This window comes from Rhipicephalus microplus, chromosome 8 (genome assembly GCF_043290135.1).
Source record: "Rhipicephalus microplus isolate Deutch F79 chromosome 8, USDA_Rmic, whole genome shotgun sequence".
Taxonomy (NCBI): Eukaryota; Metazoa; Arthropoda; class Arachnida; order Ixodida; family Ixodidae; genus Rhipicephalus; species Rhipicephalus microplus.
Window position 1 is genome coordinate 52888285 of NC_134707.1, and position 18367 is coordinate 52906651.

General features: G+C 46.2%; 1 protein-coding gene and 1 long non-coding RNA gene across 5 annotated transcripts in view; one reads left to right on the plus strand and one right to left on the minus strand.

The window, feature by feature from the left end:
- Positions 1–18367, minus strand: part of LOC119186491 (snake venom metalloproteinase leucurolysin-A) — a 122029-nt gene that overhangs the window by 39189 nt on the left and 64473 nt on the right. For all 4 annotated transcript variants that reach the window (XM_075871820.1, XM_075871819.1, XM_075871822.1 and 1 more), the window contains exons 6-8: positions 5751–5794; positions 3719–3827; positions 1839–1976 (exon numbers count right to left, since the gene is read on the minus strand). In XM_075871820.1, the coding sequence (XP_075727935.1) occupies positions 1839–1976; positions 3719–3827; positions 5751–5794 (291 nt within the window). The remainder of the gene's footprint in view (positions 1–1838; positions 1977–3718; positions 3828–5750; positions 5795–18367) is intronic.
- Positions 15984–16785, plus strand: LOC142769030 (uncharacterized). Its single transcript, XR_012885614.1, has 3 exons — positions 15984–16154; positions 16210–16323; positions 16620–16785. It is a non-coding gene; the product is annotated as an uncharacterized LOC142769030 (long non-coding RNA).

Below are 18367 nucleotides of genomic sequence, written 5' to 3' on the forward strand. Positions count from 1 at the left end.
AAGTAAACGCGATTGTTTTAGGGACTCGTTTTTTTGTTAGACGAGACGCATCAGACCGTGGAAAGCCACGGGGTCAATATTTGTGATTTATTACCCACATGCAGAAAAAAAGAAGAATTGGCTGCATCGCTTAAGCGACCTAACGCTTAAATAATAAATTACTAGATAAAATTTATTGACCTAAATCTAGAGAAATCTTGCAGAACATCAGCTGTACCTCATTGCTTTAGAGCATGATATAACTAAAGGAAACGCTGAAGTGGAAGGCTCCGGGAATTTCGACAACCTCAAGCATTTTAACGTACACCTGGTATACGTATACGCGGGCCTCCAGCATTTTCGCTTCCACTTGAATGCGGCCACCAATGCCAGAGTTTGATCACGTAATCGCATCAGTAGTGGAGGATCACAAACACTAGACCACATGGTCGGTAAGTTGTGAAGCTTAACCGCTATGAACTGGCAGAACTTGCATAAATCCACGAATAAATACAATGCATTGTAAGGCTATGAATAAGTTCCGGAGAGAGAAGAAAAGAGTGGCTTCAAGTGCTAGCGTGCCTATATGGCAGAATTCACCACTGTCTCTCGCAATGCGCGGGTTATATTCTGGTTCAAAACCTGGTTTCGCATCGGAGCTGTTATGCTCGAGTATTGCGGGGTCTTGTAGAGAGAAAACTTTCATCATCATCAATAGCCACCTGCTGAATACCCCAGAATTCTGTACATATTACTAGGAAGAGACGCTGAAACGTACCCACCCTATGGTGTGACCCATCCAGCCTCGGGAAACTTCGCGCTAGAAGCGCTATTTTCACTGTACTTTTATTAAAGTAAGCTCCCATGTGTGTATCACATGCAGCATTTTTCAAGGCTAGCATATGCAAAAGCATGAAATTTTCTTAATTAAAAAGGGCCTATAATACTTTTCAATGCTTCGTTTTTTTCTTCTTGAGCAATAGGTCCAATTAGGAATTGGCGCAAAGTACAGCAAGAATGGCATTAGTAGGTGAGCACAAGAATTAGAAAATTCAAAATACATAATAAACCGTTGCTCAGCCGTCACACCACTGTGAAAAAGGGATGCTTGCGGATCGCGAAACGTCATTCTTTTCTTGATTAGACATTGGCCAGTAACCTGTTTTTTCGACAAGAAAAAAAAAACCATCACTCACGAGGCGTGTGTCGTGCCTTCTTTCGCTCATTCTTCGCAGTGCTCTGCTGGTTATAGGGCTTTACTTATGACCCGGAGGTCCCATGATGACGGCGCCATTACCATAATAGAAAAGACAAGTAGCGCAACGCCCCATCAAAAAAGTACGACAGAAACATGCGCCGAGGTTACAATCACTGACATCGTGAGTACCACGGCTTTACGGCACGTACAAAATGGCCGCCGCAGAGGGTGAAGCAACATTCTTGGTGTGTATGGCTTCAACGGAAAGGAAGAGAACCCTCACTCAAAAAAAAAAAAAAGATGAACTGAAAATGGTGCGTTTCCCCCCAACAATAATGATCATCTGGCTTGTTTGCCCTTCCTTTCTTGAAAACTCGGCACTGGCAACTTTCCTATGGAGAATGGTATGGCACACTGACAATGCTCATATCGTTGGTGGCCTGGAAGCACAGTGAGCGCAGTGATAAGGCAAGGACAAGAACGCAAGAGAGATGATAAATATTGCTTTTGGCGAAAAAGACGCCCGTTTTACTTGATCTTCTTTCAGAATGCTGTATTTAGTAAGCTGCATGCGGTCTGCTGCTTCCTACCAAGTTAAAACAAAAAACTAACGCGCTGGTAGGGTACACACAATTGCTATTCCAATTGAGCGAACACTTACTTCAAAAAGGCATTGATGTCTTTCATGCTGCAAAATGAGTAGGATGTTCCAATTCCACGGAAATTACGGTTCATTATACTTCGTCCAACGTCTTTGCATGACTTTGCGGTTTTTTCGCCATCGTGATTCGCCCCAAGCCTAAAAGTACAAGTAAACGTACAAATCCATGTAGGTTAACAAATACTTCAAGTAAATTTGTCGCGGTTTTACTCTATGAGTGGCATAAAAGTGAGAGTTCTAAGACCACCATTTCCAGAACCCGTTGCAAACTCTCTTGGGACTACAAATGCAAGTACGCTTGTAAGGTACCCACTACGCCATTCTGCTGGGATGTGAGGTACCCGCTACGCATTCGAAAGGCATTATGAGCACTTTGTTGATGAGCTGCGCTGATGGTGATGATGAATTATAGCTGAGCCCATTGTATTGGGTTTGAAGCATTCAACGGCCCACTCGTAACGCCGTTCGTACTGAGATACGCCTGAGAAACCGCTTATAGACTGGATGTGCTCTCCTAAGTGTAACCTTGCATTCGTGTGCATCTCCTCCTTTCTCTTCTTCTCTTTCTATTTCCAGATAACCCCCATGCCTTTACTTCGGTCTCTCTCTCTCTGTCACTGGTTCACAATACGCACAGTGTGAATCCGGTTTTTGCTTTGCTCTTCTACAAGACAATATTATGTACGCTCACGTGGTCCCTTCCCGACAAAACGCCTGTCTTGCCTAATAACTTCGTGTGCCAGCATGGCTCTGTGGTAAAATTATGGGCTACCACAGGTAACCCAGGTTGAATACGTTTCTGTCTTGGCTACATTTTCTTATTCGCTTTATTTCTTATTCCGCATTGCGGCTACGAACGTCAGCGGCGGCAGTGGTCAACTACGGCACCATGAACAGCCTTCGTTGTGATCTAACAGCAGCCTTCGCTGTAAAAAGTTTAAGTTGAAACATTAGCCTCAAGAGGGACAAGAAGGCCATGAAAATCCTATATACTTTAGTACTCCGTTTAGGGAAAAGTTGATTCACCTAAATAACAAAATGTAAGTTCTCGTTAGGTAGAGTGAAGTAAGAGTGGGGCATTATGTGCGTCCTATATCGAGGGCACTGCAGGAGCGTGACAGAGCTACGCGAATAAAGATTACAACTAAATTTCCGGGTTGCAGGGAACTGGAATTGAAGTGCGCGTACGCCTCATATAACTTGTTAACTTTATGTATTGTGTGATATTGCTATGCACACTTTCTTTTCGGAACCAGTTCGTCACAATTATAACCACTGCTCGATGCAGGCCGCATTAGAATGTGTGAGAGCTCTTCCGATTGTATTAGCGGGGCATAAAAGCATAAAAGTGAGACGCTGACCTTATACTGAAACTAACGCGGCTACCCACAATAGTTCTTGAATATTCACTCCTGCATCGATGAAATCCGACGACCAGACTGCCAATGATTCCATTATCAATGGCTGATGACTGCAGTGATCGCAATCAGTGCACACGCGATCTTGCTTGTAAAATGAATTTTCTTATCTTCAAACAAACTTATCTAATAAAAGGTCTGTATTTGTCAGCCTTATTGTAGCCCCATTCTCGTCACAAAGACATAACAATATAGTAGTACGAATATATATCGCCTAATGCTCTTTTTATTCATGTTTATAAATATGTGTTACATGTTAGAGGAAAGCATGGGCAATGCTTAAATCTCTCATGCATTTATTGCCATTCAAATTGATAGACATGAACTCTCTGCAAGACCTTCAAATGAAAATACGCTGTCTTATGTTTCTGCCTAGTACTTTACCCTAAACTCATTATTTTTATAGAGACAGCACAGTAGGAAAAAAGTTGGTGTAAAGATATGTACCCACAATGTACTTACGCGTGCGATAATTCGTGCGTGAATGTTAAAACCGTTCTATTTGTGTCGCCAGTGTCAGAAACAAGAGCCCCCGTCATACTGCCGCAGACGCCTCTTCCCCATTTGATCCCTGTTTCGAAAAAAGAAGCTTATAGTGACGTTACAATGAAATTATTTCCTGTAAGAAGTTGGCATTTCTGCATGCACCTGTTGTGTAAATAGTGGCATTAACGGCATTACGTGTCGTCAGTTCATTAACTCACAGTAATTTAAACTTGCCAAAATCAGCATTGTACTCTTAAGCTAAAATCACTAGAGGCCAGAGTAAGCTCTTCGGCAAGCAGAAAGAGAGTTCAAAACTTGTGTATACATGACAATGCAAGAAGACTGATAATATCAGTCCAGATGCTCAAGCATACCTTAACAAGTAGACAAGTGCCAGTGGACGAATGCTAGGTGATAAATATGAGTCCAAGTACAGTAATATTGGAGACGCTAATGCAATCATTGAGGTTCATTGGATGGCGCTTCGCTATAATTGTCGTTACCCGACGTGAGGGTTATATAATAGAAATACGTATGTAGCGTTTGTAATATTGAATAGCCAGCAGTGCATCTACAATTGACGTTCCGCGAACATTACCGTCTACATTAAAAGCAGCTCCGAGATTCGGCGTGACTGTGTGGTTGAATACTTCATTGTCACTGAGAATGCCGGGGTTCGATTTGTGCCGGGAGCATGATATTTATTTTATACGTTCGTAGCCACCGAGAATTATTCCAACACCTAAGGAGAAGCTCCTTAGGGGCGACCTACTTGGCTTCCGCCCCGTCCTACAAAGCCCAAACCGCAAATTAACACCTACACAACGTAAAATGGAAAGATATCTGTAAACAACCGACTATATGTGTAATCAACTATACGACAGCACAATGCATATTCACCCGCGCCGTGCGTCTGTCTGTCCGTGCATTGGCCCACCACACTGAATTTGTGGAGCAAGAAGTTAATTATGTCGTTCCGCAAGGTTCCCGCCGAGATGTAGACTAATGCGACGATGAAGCCGTGAGATGTACTGACGACACAAGTATCACCTCAAGTCACCTGGGGCAGCGAGTGGAGTTGGTATGGGATGATGGACAGTAGAAACGCTATCCCGTCGAAGCGTTCGGACGACTCCAGCAGCTCACCAGTTTTGCCCTTTTGTGAGGCTGATGCACTTGTACCCTGGCAGTTCAATGGCAGTGTCCATCCACGTTTCCGTGAATCAGAATGGAGGTACCTCGTAGACGACATGATCGTGCGAGTCATCGATGGCGTGCGCGGGCAACCAGACTAGGTTCATGCTACATATTGCCAATGTCTGCAATGACTGGAGGTTGACGAAGCACTTGGCGGTGATTGTAACAAGTCGATGAGTTTTCGATTTGCAAAATTCATCCGACAACGTGAGATCGGGATTTCCTCTACCATGGTGAAAGGTTAAGTGCTGCTCTGCGTTTGTTAGAAAGAGTCCTTCTAGTGTGGTTGCTCGACTAAAAGCAACGTATAGGTGAGCTTCTGTGCATGCGTGAAGATACACTGAAGAGGGGCAGCTGAACGCACGTGACAGGAGCGGCTGTGCAAGCATTCGTACGTATAGAGAGGCAAGAGTATACCTTTTATATACATTGGTCTGTTGTAGCCTCAAATTTTGAAATGCGCGCAAAGGCGTTCGCCGACGTATGCGGGTGAAGTGAAATGCGCATGGTCCGTAAATCATACAGACACGGGCTTGAAGGCAATTGCCGCATTGGTTTGTCTCCGTACATAAGTAATTGAGACATTGAGAACACAGTAAAAAAAATTACGTGACACGCATGTGGTTTTATACGGTACCAAACGTGTCAGATCTTTTTCCCGGCGTATCAGGATTAAATACGACCGAGGGGAGCTTGACGTCAACGTGCCGCTACGGCGTGACTGCAGGACAAATTTATAAAGTGACATAGAGTCATTATGTAGACTTGGTTTGTGCAGTAAAGTAGTTTATAAATTTATTCAAAAACCTACCTTCAACAGCCTGTTTAGGATCCCTATCTTTGGTCATTCTTCGCCTGTGAATGAAGAAAGTGACAAGCAAAGTACTCAACAAACAACACAACTGCTTCCATAAAATGTCCTGGAAATACAAAAAACGTCTGTTTTTCCTAATGATATTATGTGGAGTTTTGTTCCAAAGCCTCGGTACCATCTTGTCATACGTCTCAGTGAAGGGTCCTGGAAATATCGACCATATGGTGTTCTTTAGCGTGCACTGACAGGAGTACTTGGGCTTCTGCCGTTTTGCTTCCATAATTCCATGAATATGTGACCGCAGTGACCCAAATAGAGCCTGCGATCTTCGAGTCAGCAGCCGAGCGATACAACCCCTGCTTTACAGCGGCTGATGAATTTCCTAACATGATCCATGAAATACGTATGACTTTTCAGTAATATCGCATTGCACAAGCAAACATTGCCACATGGCGTCAGAACAGATGATTATTATAACTATCTCGTGGTTTACAGCCAGCCACCCATTACAAAAGGCGCACACGTTACTACGAGTATTCCCTGAACACAACGTAGAGTGTGAATAGCAAGCTCGAAGACATTTCATGTACATGATTACCTATGGTTTATATCGTACTACATAGTACAGAAAATGCAGCGGTATGCGAAATCTTCACTGACACAAGACATTTTAAACACTAGGATTTACATTGTAGTAATCCGCAATTTAAACTTGGCGAGTAACATCATACAATAAAAAGTGTGCACCATGTGATTCAAGCACCCAGTCGGGACAGGATATTGCTGTGGCGTTGAACTGTTCAAGGCGAATCTAAATGGCCCCCCAATTTTATCAGTGCCTAACATTCAGTATATAACTAATGTATCGTTTCACTAACTATTTAGGCAAAATATGTTGTACAACGAGTTTCGCTCATATCTATATGACAAGTTCGCACTATGTACTTTTAATTCATTGCGTACACCTGCGCTATGAAGAAGCACAATATTTATTTCAACATAACAAAAAATTACGATTTGCCTAGTTTTTTTCTGCTTCAGAAGTCTGTAACAAATATAAAAACAGAGTAACATACCACGGCCGATTCACGTAGTCACGTTTACTAACCCGTAACGCATGCAGGTCATAATCTCTGAGGCTAATGAGCGAAAATGCACGTGACAGTGAGTGAGAGAGAGTGAGAACAACTTTATTATGGTCCAGTGCAGACACTGAGGTGGCCACGCGTCGCCCGGCTACTCCCACGTGGGGACCGGCAGGTCTGGCCTGACGGCCCTGCACCACGGATTTGGTCCAAGGACAGCCAGAATTTGGTCCTGAAGTTCTGGGCTGTGCAGAAGCGCATCCCACTCGAGTTGGCTATAAGTCGGTCCAAGCGACCCGCACTCCCAGAGCATGTGTGCTAACGTAGCAGTCTGCCCGCAAGCGGCGCAGGCGGCATCGGGCAATTTGTGAGGATAAATTGCATTTAGGTATGCTAACGACGCGTACGAATGGGTTTGAAGTAAGCGCAACGAGACGGCCTGTGCTCTATTGAGTTTTGAATGTGGCATTGGGAATGCCCGCCTCGCCATGTAGTAATACTTGGTAATCTCGTGGTGTGTAGTAGGTGTGTCTTTGTGTCCCACGTCGTCGGCACTGGAGCCGTGCCCAGGTCGAGAGCGGCGTGGTCAGTGAGTGCGCGCGCTGCTGTGTGGGCCGACTCGTTCGGGTTCAGTGCAACGCCGTTTACGGAGCCGACATGCGCAAGGAACCAATGTATGGTGTGAGGGACAATCGTATCGCTGGTGGAGCTGTTCAAGATCCTGGCTGCCTGTCTTGATATGCGGCCCTTTTGAAAGGCTCTGACTGCAGATTTAGAGTCGCTGTACACCTCTTCGCACCGACCATTTAGCAGAGCGAGTGCGATGGCCACTTGTTCGGCCACCTAGGGATTCGTTGTGCGTACCGTGGCGCAGTTCGTAGTCAAGCCCGTCTGATCCACGACCACCGCTGCGAACTTTTTGCCGTCTCGATATGCTGCAGCGTCAACAAAACTTGCATTTACGCCACCTTTTCCCAGTTGCTTCAGTAGAGCCGTCGCCCTTGCCCGACGACGTCCCTCATTGTGTACAGGGTGAGTGTTGCGGGGTATTGAGACAACAATGACGTTTTCCTGTATATGTTTTGCTATACGCACGTTATTTGTTTCCAGCTCCATTGGGTTAAAACATAGCTTGCCAAGTATGCGCCGACCAGCCATTGTAGCGGACAAGTGAAGCAGCTGCGAGCGTTGCTGCGCTTCCACTATCTCGCAGCAGAGTTGTGCACACCGAGCGCGAGCAATTTCTCGGTGTGTGTGCGCACGGGAAGCCCCAGTGCTTTCTTGACGATCTTTCTGATAATCACGTCGAGCTTGTCCCACTCCGACCTAAGCCAGTTGTGCATGGCAACAGTGTAGCTAAAGTGGCAGAGCACAAACGCATTGATGAGCCTCAACAAATTGTCTTCCTTAAGGCCTCTATGTCTCCCGGTTACTCTTTTGACGAGTCGAAAAGAGTTGTCAGTCTTGGCGACAATCTTGCGCAGAGCAGTGCCGTTGCCACCCTTCGCTTCAATAAACATTCCGAGGATCCGGATGGTGTCTACCGTCGGGATTTTCTCGCCGTCACTCGTGTAAATGTGTATATCGCTTTCTTCGATGGGTTTCCATCCCTTAGGTCGGCCACCTCGTTCTTTTCTGTAGAGCAGGAGCTCCGACTTCACTGGTGAGCATCTGAGTCCCGTTTGGCGCAAGTACGATTTCACCTCGGTGACTGCTTCTTGAAGGGCATGTTGCACCCGGCCTTCACTGACGCCAACGCACCAGATTGTGATGTCATCGGCGTAGATGGTATGCTAGATGCCGTCCACGCTAGCCAGTCTTTTCGACAGTTCGATCATGCAGAGATTGAACAGCACCGGAGAAATCACGGACCCCTGGGGTGTGCCTCGATGTCCGAGTGGTACATCGTCAGAGAAGAAGTTCCCGATGCGCAGCCTCGCTTTTCTTCCAGACAAGAAGGACTTGATGTAGTTGTACAGCCTGGGCCTTTCCATTTTTGCCCCAGTCTCCAAGATGAATTCATGCTTGATGTTGTCAAAGGCCTTTTCTAGGTCTAGGCCAAGAAGAGCCTTTGTATCTCTAGAGTATCCATCAAGGACTTGGTGCTTAATGAGCAGCATTGCATCCTGCGTGGAAAGGCCGGTACGAAACCAAATCATATTGTGCGTATAAATCTCATTTCCCTCCAGGTAGTAGTTAAGTCTGTTGAGAATTGCGTGCTCTGCCACCTTGCCCACGCACGACATGAGGGAATTGGGGCGAAGATTCTCAACGCTAGGAGACTTTCCTGGCTTGGGAATTAGTACGGTGTCAGCTAGCTTCCATTCCTCAGGACACGTGACAGAGATGAGCTACGCGACGTAGATGGCGTTAGCGGAAGCGCTAGCTCGCAAGACAAACGCCATTCACGAGACTGCCTCGGCTAAGAAGCTCCCAACTGCTTGCATGAGGGTGTTTACGTGTACAAGATGCTGTCAGCGTTATGTTATGTAAAATACATTGCCTTGTTGCAAATGGGAACATAAACTTTTTATGATTGTTTCGCAGTAGTTGTTTCAATCCCATTCATTTTGGCTTCGTCCTTCTAAGCCACGACACATATGGCGCGGGATATGTCTGTGCCATAAGTCCCATAAAACTTTATGTACACGACGAACGTGTTCACGGAATGTGCAGTCATGTTACGTATAACACGATTCAGATCTCTCCACAACCAGCATTCACACTACGTGCAGGGAGAGCATTCATGCTACAAGCGAAGATTTCGACATTGCTCCCCGAAGATCCTAACAGTGATTTGTGCTTCCGTCGTTTCACAAATCACTCCGCGCGGACTTAAGCAGGGATGCGACTACGGGTGACGCTTGCTGAAGCAGTAAGTGATCCCCGGGCCAAATAGTGATTTCGTCAATCGTAGGAATACACCTCAAGGCACGTTAGTGTTCACTGACGTCAACATTCGGAGGAAGAGGAGGAAGAAAGTTTAAGCGGAAAGATAGGGAGGTTAGCCAGTTCTTAGACCGGCTGGCTACCCTGTGCTGGAAAAGGGGTGAGGGGAATGATAGATGTTAAAAAGAAATGTTGCGAAGAAAGGGAGAAATTACAAAAAAAATGCGACAGAGGAAAGGCAACATCAAAGAGTATAAGACACTAAAGTCTGTCTGTGAGGCCAGTTGTCCGCAAAAAGCGCAGCAAAGCTTTCAAAGCCTTCTGGGCTGAGGATGGGCTTGGCCAATGACCCAGAATCCTTTGTTCCGACAAAGGCCGATTGTCTAGTCTATCCAGAGCTGCAGTGAGTTCTTGTCTTTGCACGTTGAAATAGGTGCACTCACACAGAAGGTGCGCGATGGTTTCTTCGCAACTGCAGTAAGTGCATGTAGGAGAGCTGGCCATCCCGATGAGATAAGAGTATGCGTTCGTGAAGGCCACTCCAAGCCACAGGTGGCATAGAAGAGTCTCCTCAGCTCGAGATATCCTTGGGGGAAGACGAAGCTGCAGATCGGGATCCAAGTTATGCAGGCGCGCGTTTGTGAAGTCTGTCGAGTTCCACTGTACCAGTGTGAGGTCACGTGCAAGCGAACGAAGTCTTGTAGCTGCGTCGGTTCTTGAGAATGGGATGGCTGTGTATTGGGTACCATCGTGTGCAGATCTAGCGGCCTCATCTGCGCGGTCATTGCCATATATACCGCAATGACCTGGTATCCACTGATACACTATGCTGTGCTGTTTTTCGGTTGCTTGGTGATGAAGAAGCCTTATTTCAGCTACTAACTGTTCATTAGGTCCATGGCGAAAGGGTGATATAAGACATTGAAGAGATGCCTTCGAGTCCGAGAAGATCGACCAAATTCCCGAAGGTTCTTTAACTATAAACTCCAGAGCTGCACGAATGGCTGCAAGTTCTGCAGCTGTCGACGACGTCAAATGCGATGTCATGAATTTAATTGTGATGTTCCTCGCGGGAATAACCACCGCCCCTGCAGAGCTTACTGAAGACACCGAGCCATCCGGGTAAATGTGAAGGCGTCTGTTGTGCTTCTCTTGCAGGAAAAGTAATGTGGCCTGTTTCAGGGCTAGATGTGACGACTTTTTCTTATTTTGGATGCCAGGAATTGTAAGACGGGCTTTGAGTGGGTGTAGGCACCATAATGGTATCGGCGGCTGTGCTGCATGCGTGAAGTGCAATGGAAGCACTGCGCAATGCTGAGCTACAGTTGCGCTGAACGCTGAGTGGGGCCTGGAAGTTCGAAGTGAGGGTAGGTGATGAGATGGAAGCCGAGCGAAATGTCTTATGTGCATTCTCAAAGCGTCTACACGGATGTATGCGTTGACCTTATAATCACGCGCAATGATGACTGTCGCTGCTGTAGACGCGCATCTCGGGAGACCAAGGCATATCCATTCGCTAGTCGTTGTTGGTCATGATGATCAAAGTTGTTGTTGGCACGCGTCGACAAACACGCAGCGACCACCAAGAGTAGGTCATTGGTGTACATCTGTTCCAGTGTTTTGTTATTGGCTCCTTGAGCACAGCATGTCTGTGCGATCGATTAAAATCATAAAAAATTGGCAGATCTCACGTACTGTGGGACTCCATGATATGCGAAGCACGAATGACGGAGAATGATATGTCACTTGCAAATGAGCACTATGTTACGAGGGTGACATAAATTATGCCATACACGACTTGCATGCTATGATGTTAGCATGTGGGATTTACCTCGTATTCTGTTAACCTCACGTAATACCAGATTTCGTATATACAGAGCTAGCAAGACGACCGCGGGCACGCTATGAGCGTAGCATGTAGAAATGTTTTACATGACACGCAAGCCATGAATATCATGTTCAGGCGTGTCATTTACCTTCGTCGTTCACTCACGTCACGTAATACCAAATTCGGTATATGTGAAGCTAGCGAAACGGCCGCGAGCGTATCATGAGCTTGGTATGTAGTAATGTTGTTACATGACATGCACATCATTATTATAATGTTTGCACCAGTCATGTACCTGATGATCATGTATTATGACTACCATGTTTGTATGTGTCATTTACCTTCTCCGCCTATTCACGACACTTGATACCAAATTTGGTATATGTGTAGCTAGCGAAACACCCGCGAGCACGCTATGAGCGTAGTATGTATTGATGTTTCTTAACATGGAAACATACTAATGATTTCAAACATGATATTCATGACACGCAAGTTATGAATATCACGTTTGGACGTATCATTTACCTTCACAGCTGTCAGAAAGACAGTGTAAGTCAAGCAAGGCTTGACATTGTCCGTTAGCGTTCAGTTTAGGTGCCTTCGAGTTTGGAAGAAGTGAGGCGTGAGAGCTAGGTTTTAGCTTCACGTGATGCTTCCTGGAAAAAAAAAAGGTAGATCCCACGTTCAGTGGGAATTGATGATATGCGAAACAAGAATCAGAAATGTTGATATGTCATTATAAAATCAGCACAACGTTGCGACGTGGTGGTAAATGATGCCGTACATGACTTCCGTGCCATGCTTATTATGTTTGTATGTGTCGTTTACCTTCGTCATCTATTCAGTTCATGTTATACCAAATTCAGTATATGTGGAGCCAGCGAAACAGCCGCGAGCACGCTATGAGTATGATATGTTTTCATTTTCTAACATCACGCGCGTGTGAGGGTTATCTTGTTTGCACCAGTCATATATTTCGTCATTCATTGACGTCACGTAACACCAAATTTGGTATATGTGGAGCTAGCAAAACTGCCGCGAGCGCATCATGAAGGACCCAATATACTTTAACCTAACGTTGACGCACGCGCGTGCTCGGCACAGCGACGCTATACGTTAGCAAAACGTGAGAACTCTATAGTCTGACGCCAGGCGTGACCGGTGCGATGAGCATCCGTCGGCACGACCCGACGCCAACTGGCGCGAAATGTGACATGCTGCATTTCACACCTACTACGTTACTCAGTCAGCACTGCGTCTGCCTCTTTTCGTGACGGAGCGCCGCCGGAAGCGTTGAAATGCGCATGCGTCAAAGCAACGCAGCGCGGCGCGCGCCTGCGAGTATATGGCGGGACTGGTGCCTGGCGTGTCAACGCCGGCGTGACGCCATAGAGAAAGCAAAAGACAAGAGAGGACCCTCCGCAAAACCTGGCCTCAGGAAGTGCGTCACGACTACGTAACGAACTAGTGCTCTCACCAAGCGTCAGAGGGCGCAAGCGCAAAAAAACAGTTATAATCAATGCAAGAGAATTGTTTTCACAAAATAATAATTATACGCCCAAATTTGGTATGTTCTTTATACATAAAAACAATTCATTCAACACACCTTACTCGATTATTTTTCTTCAGCCTAACTGTCATAAACACCATCCACCCGGCGACAAGCCCATGCATGACTGACAGCGGGAAGCTTTCGTCGCTTTCGTCAACGTCGGCTGCGTCGGCGTTTTTGTGCGGGAGATAACAGGTGAGGCACGTTTTCAAGCGAAGCTTGTTGAAGGACATGTTGTTCGGCTGGCTGGGTCATTTTTTAGATGCGGAGCATCTTATACTCGCGCCTTGTAGTGCGCCGTCCGCGCCGTCCGCACCGCTTCTCGAACATTCGACAGCTGAAGCGCGCGCATGCGCCGTCGCGCCGTCGCCCACTCTTCCACCATCTGTGCATTCCTTCCTCCTCTACACACCGCGCGCGCTTCACTCCTCCACCATCTGTGCACCCTTCCTCCTCTACACACCGCGTTCGACATCTACAATTCTCCTGATTCTCCAGTGGACGCGCATGTGGCGTCGCGCTTCGAGAACATTCAACAGCTGACAGTGCATGCGCCATCGCGCTGTATATATACTCAAGGTCGGCGCTCGCTCGCTCAGTTGCCGCTCGTCGGTTGGTTTGTACGGCACGTCGACGTCCAAGGTCGCGGTGAAATGAATTCCAACGAATCCACAAACACAATGATCGACGTCCCTTCGACCAGCGCCGCCCTTTCGCATACGTGTGTACGTGTTCACTCATTTAACACCCCCTCCTACAACCACGTTAACCAATTTAGCCATCGACCCAAGTAAGTCGCAATTTAACACCCCATTTCACAACCACGTTAACCAATTTAGCCATCGACCCAAGTAAGTCGCACTTTAACACCCCGTTAACCAATTATATGGTCCGCATCCTCCTCAGTGTTCCCCCGAGGGAAGCTGCGGGCAATTTTTTTCAGAAAACGCTTACACCTGCGCGAATAAGACACCATGCAACAAACATAGAAAGATGCACACACACACGTTGCGCTTCGTGTGTGCTAGTTTGTTTCTTACGTGGCGTCTCATTCACGCAGTTGTAACTTTCTTCTGAAGCTTGTAAGGACTGGGAGGTTCGCTAAAAAGAAAGTTTGTGGCTCTATGCGGCGGCTAGACGGGAACATTGTGCAACGTATGCAGTATAGCAAAGGCGGCACGGCGTCAAGCCGAGGCGACGCGTGCTGCGTCTGCCACGGACGCGAGCGTCTGTGCCCTGAGCACAGATGGGCTGCTAGGTCATAGGCTCGGTGGCTCGGTGCAAAATATTGAGAAGCGTTCGCTGGGCCCCGCATGCTTCACGACGCGTTTCCCGAAGGCTCGGAACACGAATAATTCTTGGTGTGCCGGAGGCAAATCTGGACTAGCCAAGTGGCCATCATCTTCGTTTCTTCGCTAGCCTTGTGCCACTAGTGCAAGCTGCCCACAAATTTTTTTTACGTTTCCAATATAATTTTACCGCACAAATTTCAACTACGATTTTTTTTCCCGATGTACTGCTGATACTGCGTACGCACGAAGGTGTTCTAATGTTCCCAGGCCGCGATACCATTGCATTACAAGGGATAGCGGCCTGGAAACTTCTGAAGATCTTTGTTCGTGGTCTTGACGTATATCTTTGTAAGTCAGAGTTTTATGGGTCAGAGATGTATCACTGGTTTTGTATTGTGCATCGATTAGCTAATCATTCAAAGGGGTTTGCTGGTACACTTATGACGTGCACATATCTTTTTTGTAATTTGACAGCGAAGCATCCACTTACTAACATTTTCAGACCGCGCTGACGCCATGCCGTCCGGCGGTCCAAGCTACGGCAGCTACTGCTGTGTATCGTGGTGCTTCAACAATGGCAGAACCCACAAGAAGCCTGGGACGAGTTTCTTCCGCGTACCACGGGACGGCAGGTGTGTTAAAGCTTTTGTATGGTTTGCATGTCTGTAGGCTTACTGTTCGTACTTGCTAAGTGAGGGTAACAATAAAAAATCACTATTCAAGCACTTCCCCTTTCAGCTGATAGTTCATTGCCAATGCAGGATGAAAGCATGGATGCAGTATGCTGGACGCGATGATCTCCTGAGTAAGCCGGCCAGCCTATTGTACGCAACGTACAGGGTTTGTAGCGACCATTTTACTGCTCAAAGTTTCATGGACCCTGGGCACACAAGGCTTACAAGAATGGCTGTTCCCAGTGTGCAACCAGCTGCACCATGTAAGTGATTGACTGAAACTCAAATATGTGCAATAGCAGCCACTTGTATTGAATCAGTGGCGACAGTTAACCGTGAAGATCTCTGTAGCCGATAGAGAAACCTCACTACAGAAGTAACACTTGGAAAGTCTTAAGTTCTGTGAATTGTGGGCTATTACCTTCCTAACAGCAGCTTTACATTTCTGTCATTTTTTGATGCTCTGGACCTGCGCAACTTGTTTTGAAAGACTTTAAAGGGCTATTTCACGTTATCTTCAAGCCTGAGTGCACATGTACGTATACCTTTCATCAGTGAAAGCTGCCACTGTTGATAATTCCAAAAATCACAAATTACTTGTTTCCTAGTTGGTGCCGTCTCTTTTCTTCCACGTTCGACCAATTTATGCGTTTGAAAGAGCTGTTTAAGCTTCCCCATGCTACAAGCTTTGTAACTTGTACCAACTGCACATATATGCAGGTTCTCTGAGCGTCGCTTCAAGTAGTGACTGTGACATGGCTGCAGAAGCTGCACTGCAAGGTGCGGATGAGCTTCAGTTTGTGTTATTATAAGCCTCTTACTGACACATTGTCGTAATTTCATCTCTTCAGGACCTGCGGTAGAGGCTTCACAAAGCGGCTCCCACACATTGAGGTGCCCTGATGAACAGGGTGCGTTCAGTGTCGCGATTTCTTTTTTTTTTTACCCAAATTGACTGTTGACCAAACCTCTGCAGGTGGCAGCTCCCTTGTAGCTGGTGAAAGAATTTCTGATGATTTCGTCTTGCCGGAGAAAACCTTAACCAGTCGTTCAGCTGTCACAAAAGGAACTTGTGTGGCCGGTAAGTTGTATGTTCACTTCAACACCAGAGTGGATTGATATAGAGACTTCCGCAGGCCGCTCGCAAGATTGTTCCGACAGCATTGTCCGAGGCACTGAACAAGCTTCACAAGACCCTCCAGAAGACGTCTCCGCCAACAGCTCCACGCCTGAGTGCCTTAGAGAAAATGGTGACTATGCTTTTATTGCAGCAGTTTTTAATGTGCTATTTTATGTTTAGGACATTCTGAGGAAACTATCCTCAAAAGGACACTACGTGTGCACTTACAAAATGTAAGGGTGGGCTCTCAGTGATTTTCATTTTTTTTGTGCATTGTCAACATTGTGAATGGTTTGTTTTTAGGTAGTGGAATCGAAAACTTTGTACCACAGAAAGTTGTGCACCTTGGGTCTGAAAGAGCGAGGAAAGTGCTCGTATGGGATTAGTTGTTCTTCGCTTTTACATCAATTTTTTTGTTTATTGCAGTGCGTTCCTGTGTGCCAGCGACAATGTCTCCATCAATGAAGTACAAGCAAACCATTAAACATCTGCAAGCCAAAGTAGCAGCACAGCGGAAAACTATCAAAAGACTGCAGAGACAGCCTCACCAAGCACCGTCATCGACTACGAAGGCCCTTGAAGTTATCCGACCGCACGTAACCGAGGAGGTTTTTAAACTTCTTTCTGCACATGTTCGCTTGAGGCCCAAATGCAAGGGCAAGCGGTTTCCCGTGTGGTTCAAGAAATTCGCTCTTCACTTAAACTTCCGAGGTCCGCGAGCATACCGATTTCTGGCTCCGTATTTTTCTTTGCCCTCCCGGCGTTCATTAAGGAGGTGGCTAGCTAATGTAAAGATGACTCCAGGCATAATTCCAGGAATCCTTTCTTCCATTGCAACAAATACTCAAGCTTGGAATGAACGGGACCGAGTGTGCGCTTTAGTTTTCGACGAAATAGCACTCAAAAAGAATTTGTACTATGATGCTTCAAGAGACGTTGTCCAGGGTTTTACAGATGATGGCACTCATCGCACTTCAACCATCGCTGATCGAGCACTGGTTTTTCTTCTTGTTGGTATTTCGAGAAAGTGGGCTCAACCGGTTGCTTTTACTATAGGGCACACATAACACCATCATCTGTTCTGCATAACTTGCTGGTGTCACTCATTTTGGAGCTTAGGAGCATTAATATTGCAGTGAAAGCAGTCATTTGTGACCAGGGCACTTCAAATGTAAGTCTCGCTAACCAACTAAGAGTGACTGTAGCAAAGCCTTTTTTTGAAGTTGATGGTGAGCGGGTGTATTACATTTTTGATGTTCCGCATTTAATTAAAACAACGTGCAATAATGTCCAAGCTTACAAGTTATACATTGGGGATGAGATCGTTAACTGGTCGCACATTGTAAGCCTTTACCAATCCTCACTTGAGTTGCGGTTGCGATTGGCTCCAAAGTTGACTGAACGGCACGTTCATCAGAAACCTTTTTCTAATATGAAGGTCAGCAGAGCAACTGCTGACCTTCATATTGCATCAGAGTGCATCAGTTTCATATTGCATCAGAGTGCATCAGTTTCGATTGCTATCACGGCAATGGTGTATGCGAAGGTGCTGCCTGCCTCGACCATCACTACAGCTAAATTTTGTGATCGTATGGACAGGATTTTTGATGCCTTGAACAGCTCGAGTAAAAAAAGAACTTCGCAAAAGCTGCGGCATGCAATCATGAAAAATGATTCAGAGCTGATTGACTTCCTCCGAGGCCAGCTTCCCTGGATTGCATCATGACAGTTTGTTGGCTTGAAAAATTGAATTGCTGCACAAACTTGAAGAAAAAACAAGAGAGACAGGAAGCCACAAGCTGCTAAGGCTTGCGTGAACCTTGTCGCACAGTCCATCTGCATGTCTCGATATCTGTCCTACTGCTTAAAGAAGAAATACGTTCCTATTGAAGTGAGAGTACTTTTCGGCACTCTGGAGCCATCCTGGGGCCACGCCAAGAGAGTTTGTAAACTGATGAAGTCTGAATCGTGGAGACAAGTGCGATTCTATTTTGACTGGCTCAAGGTAGTACTCCAAGAGGAGTGTGGTTGTGATACAGGCCAGCAATAGTTTGCAAAGCACAAAAGGAAGGCGAATCAGTTGGCGGAGTTCTTGTGGCAGAACGTCAGGTCAACATTTACTTCAAAACCACGACTGGCTGCAACAGGCAGTAGTGTCACGTACCTGGGTGACG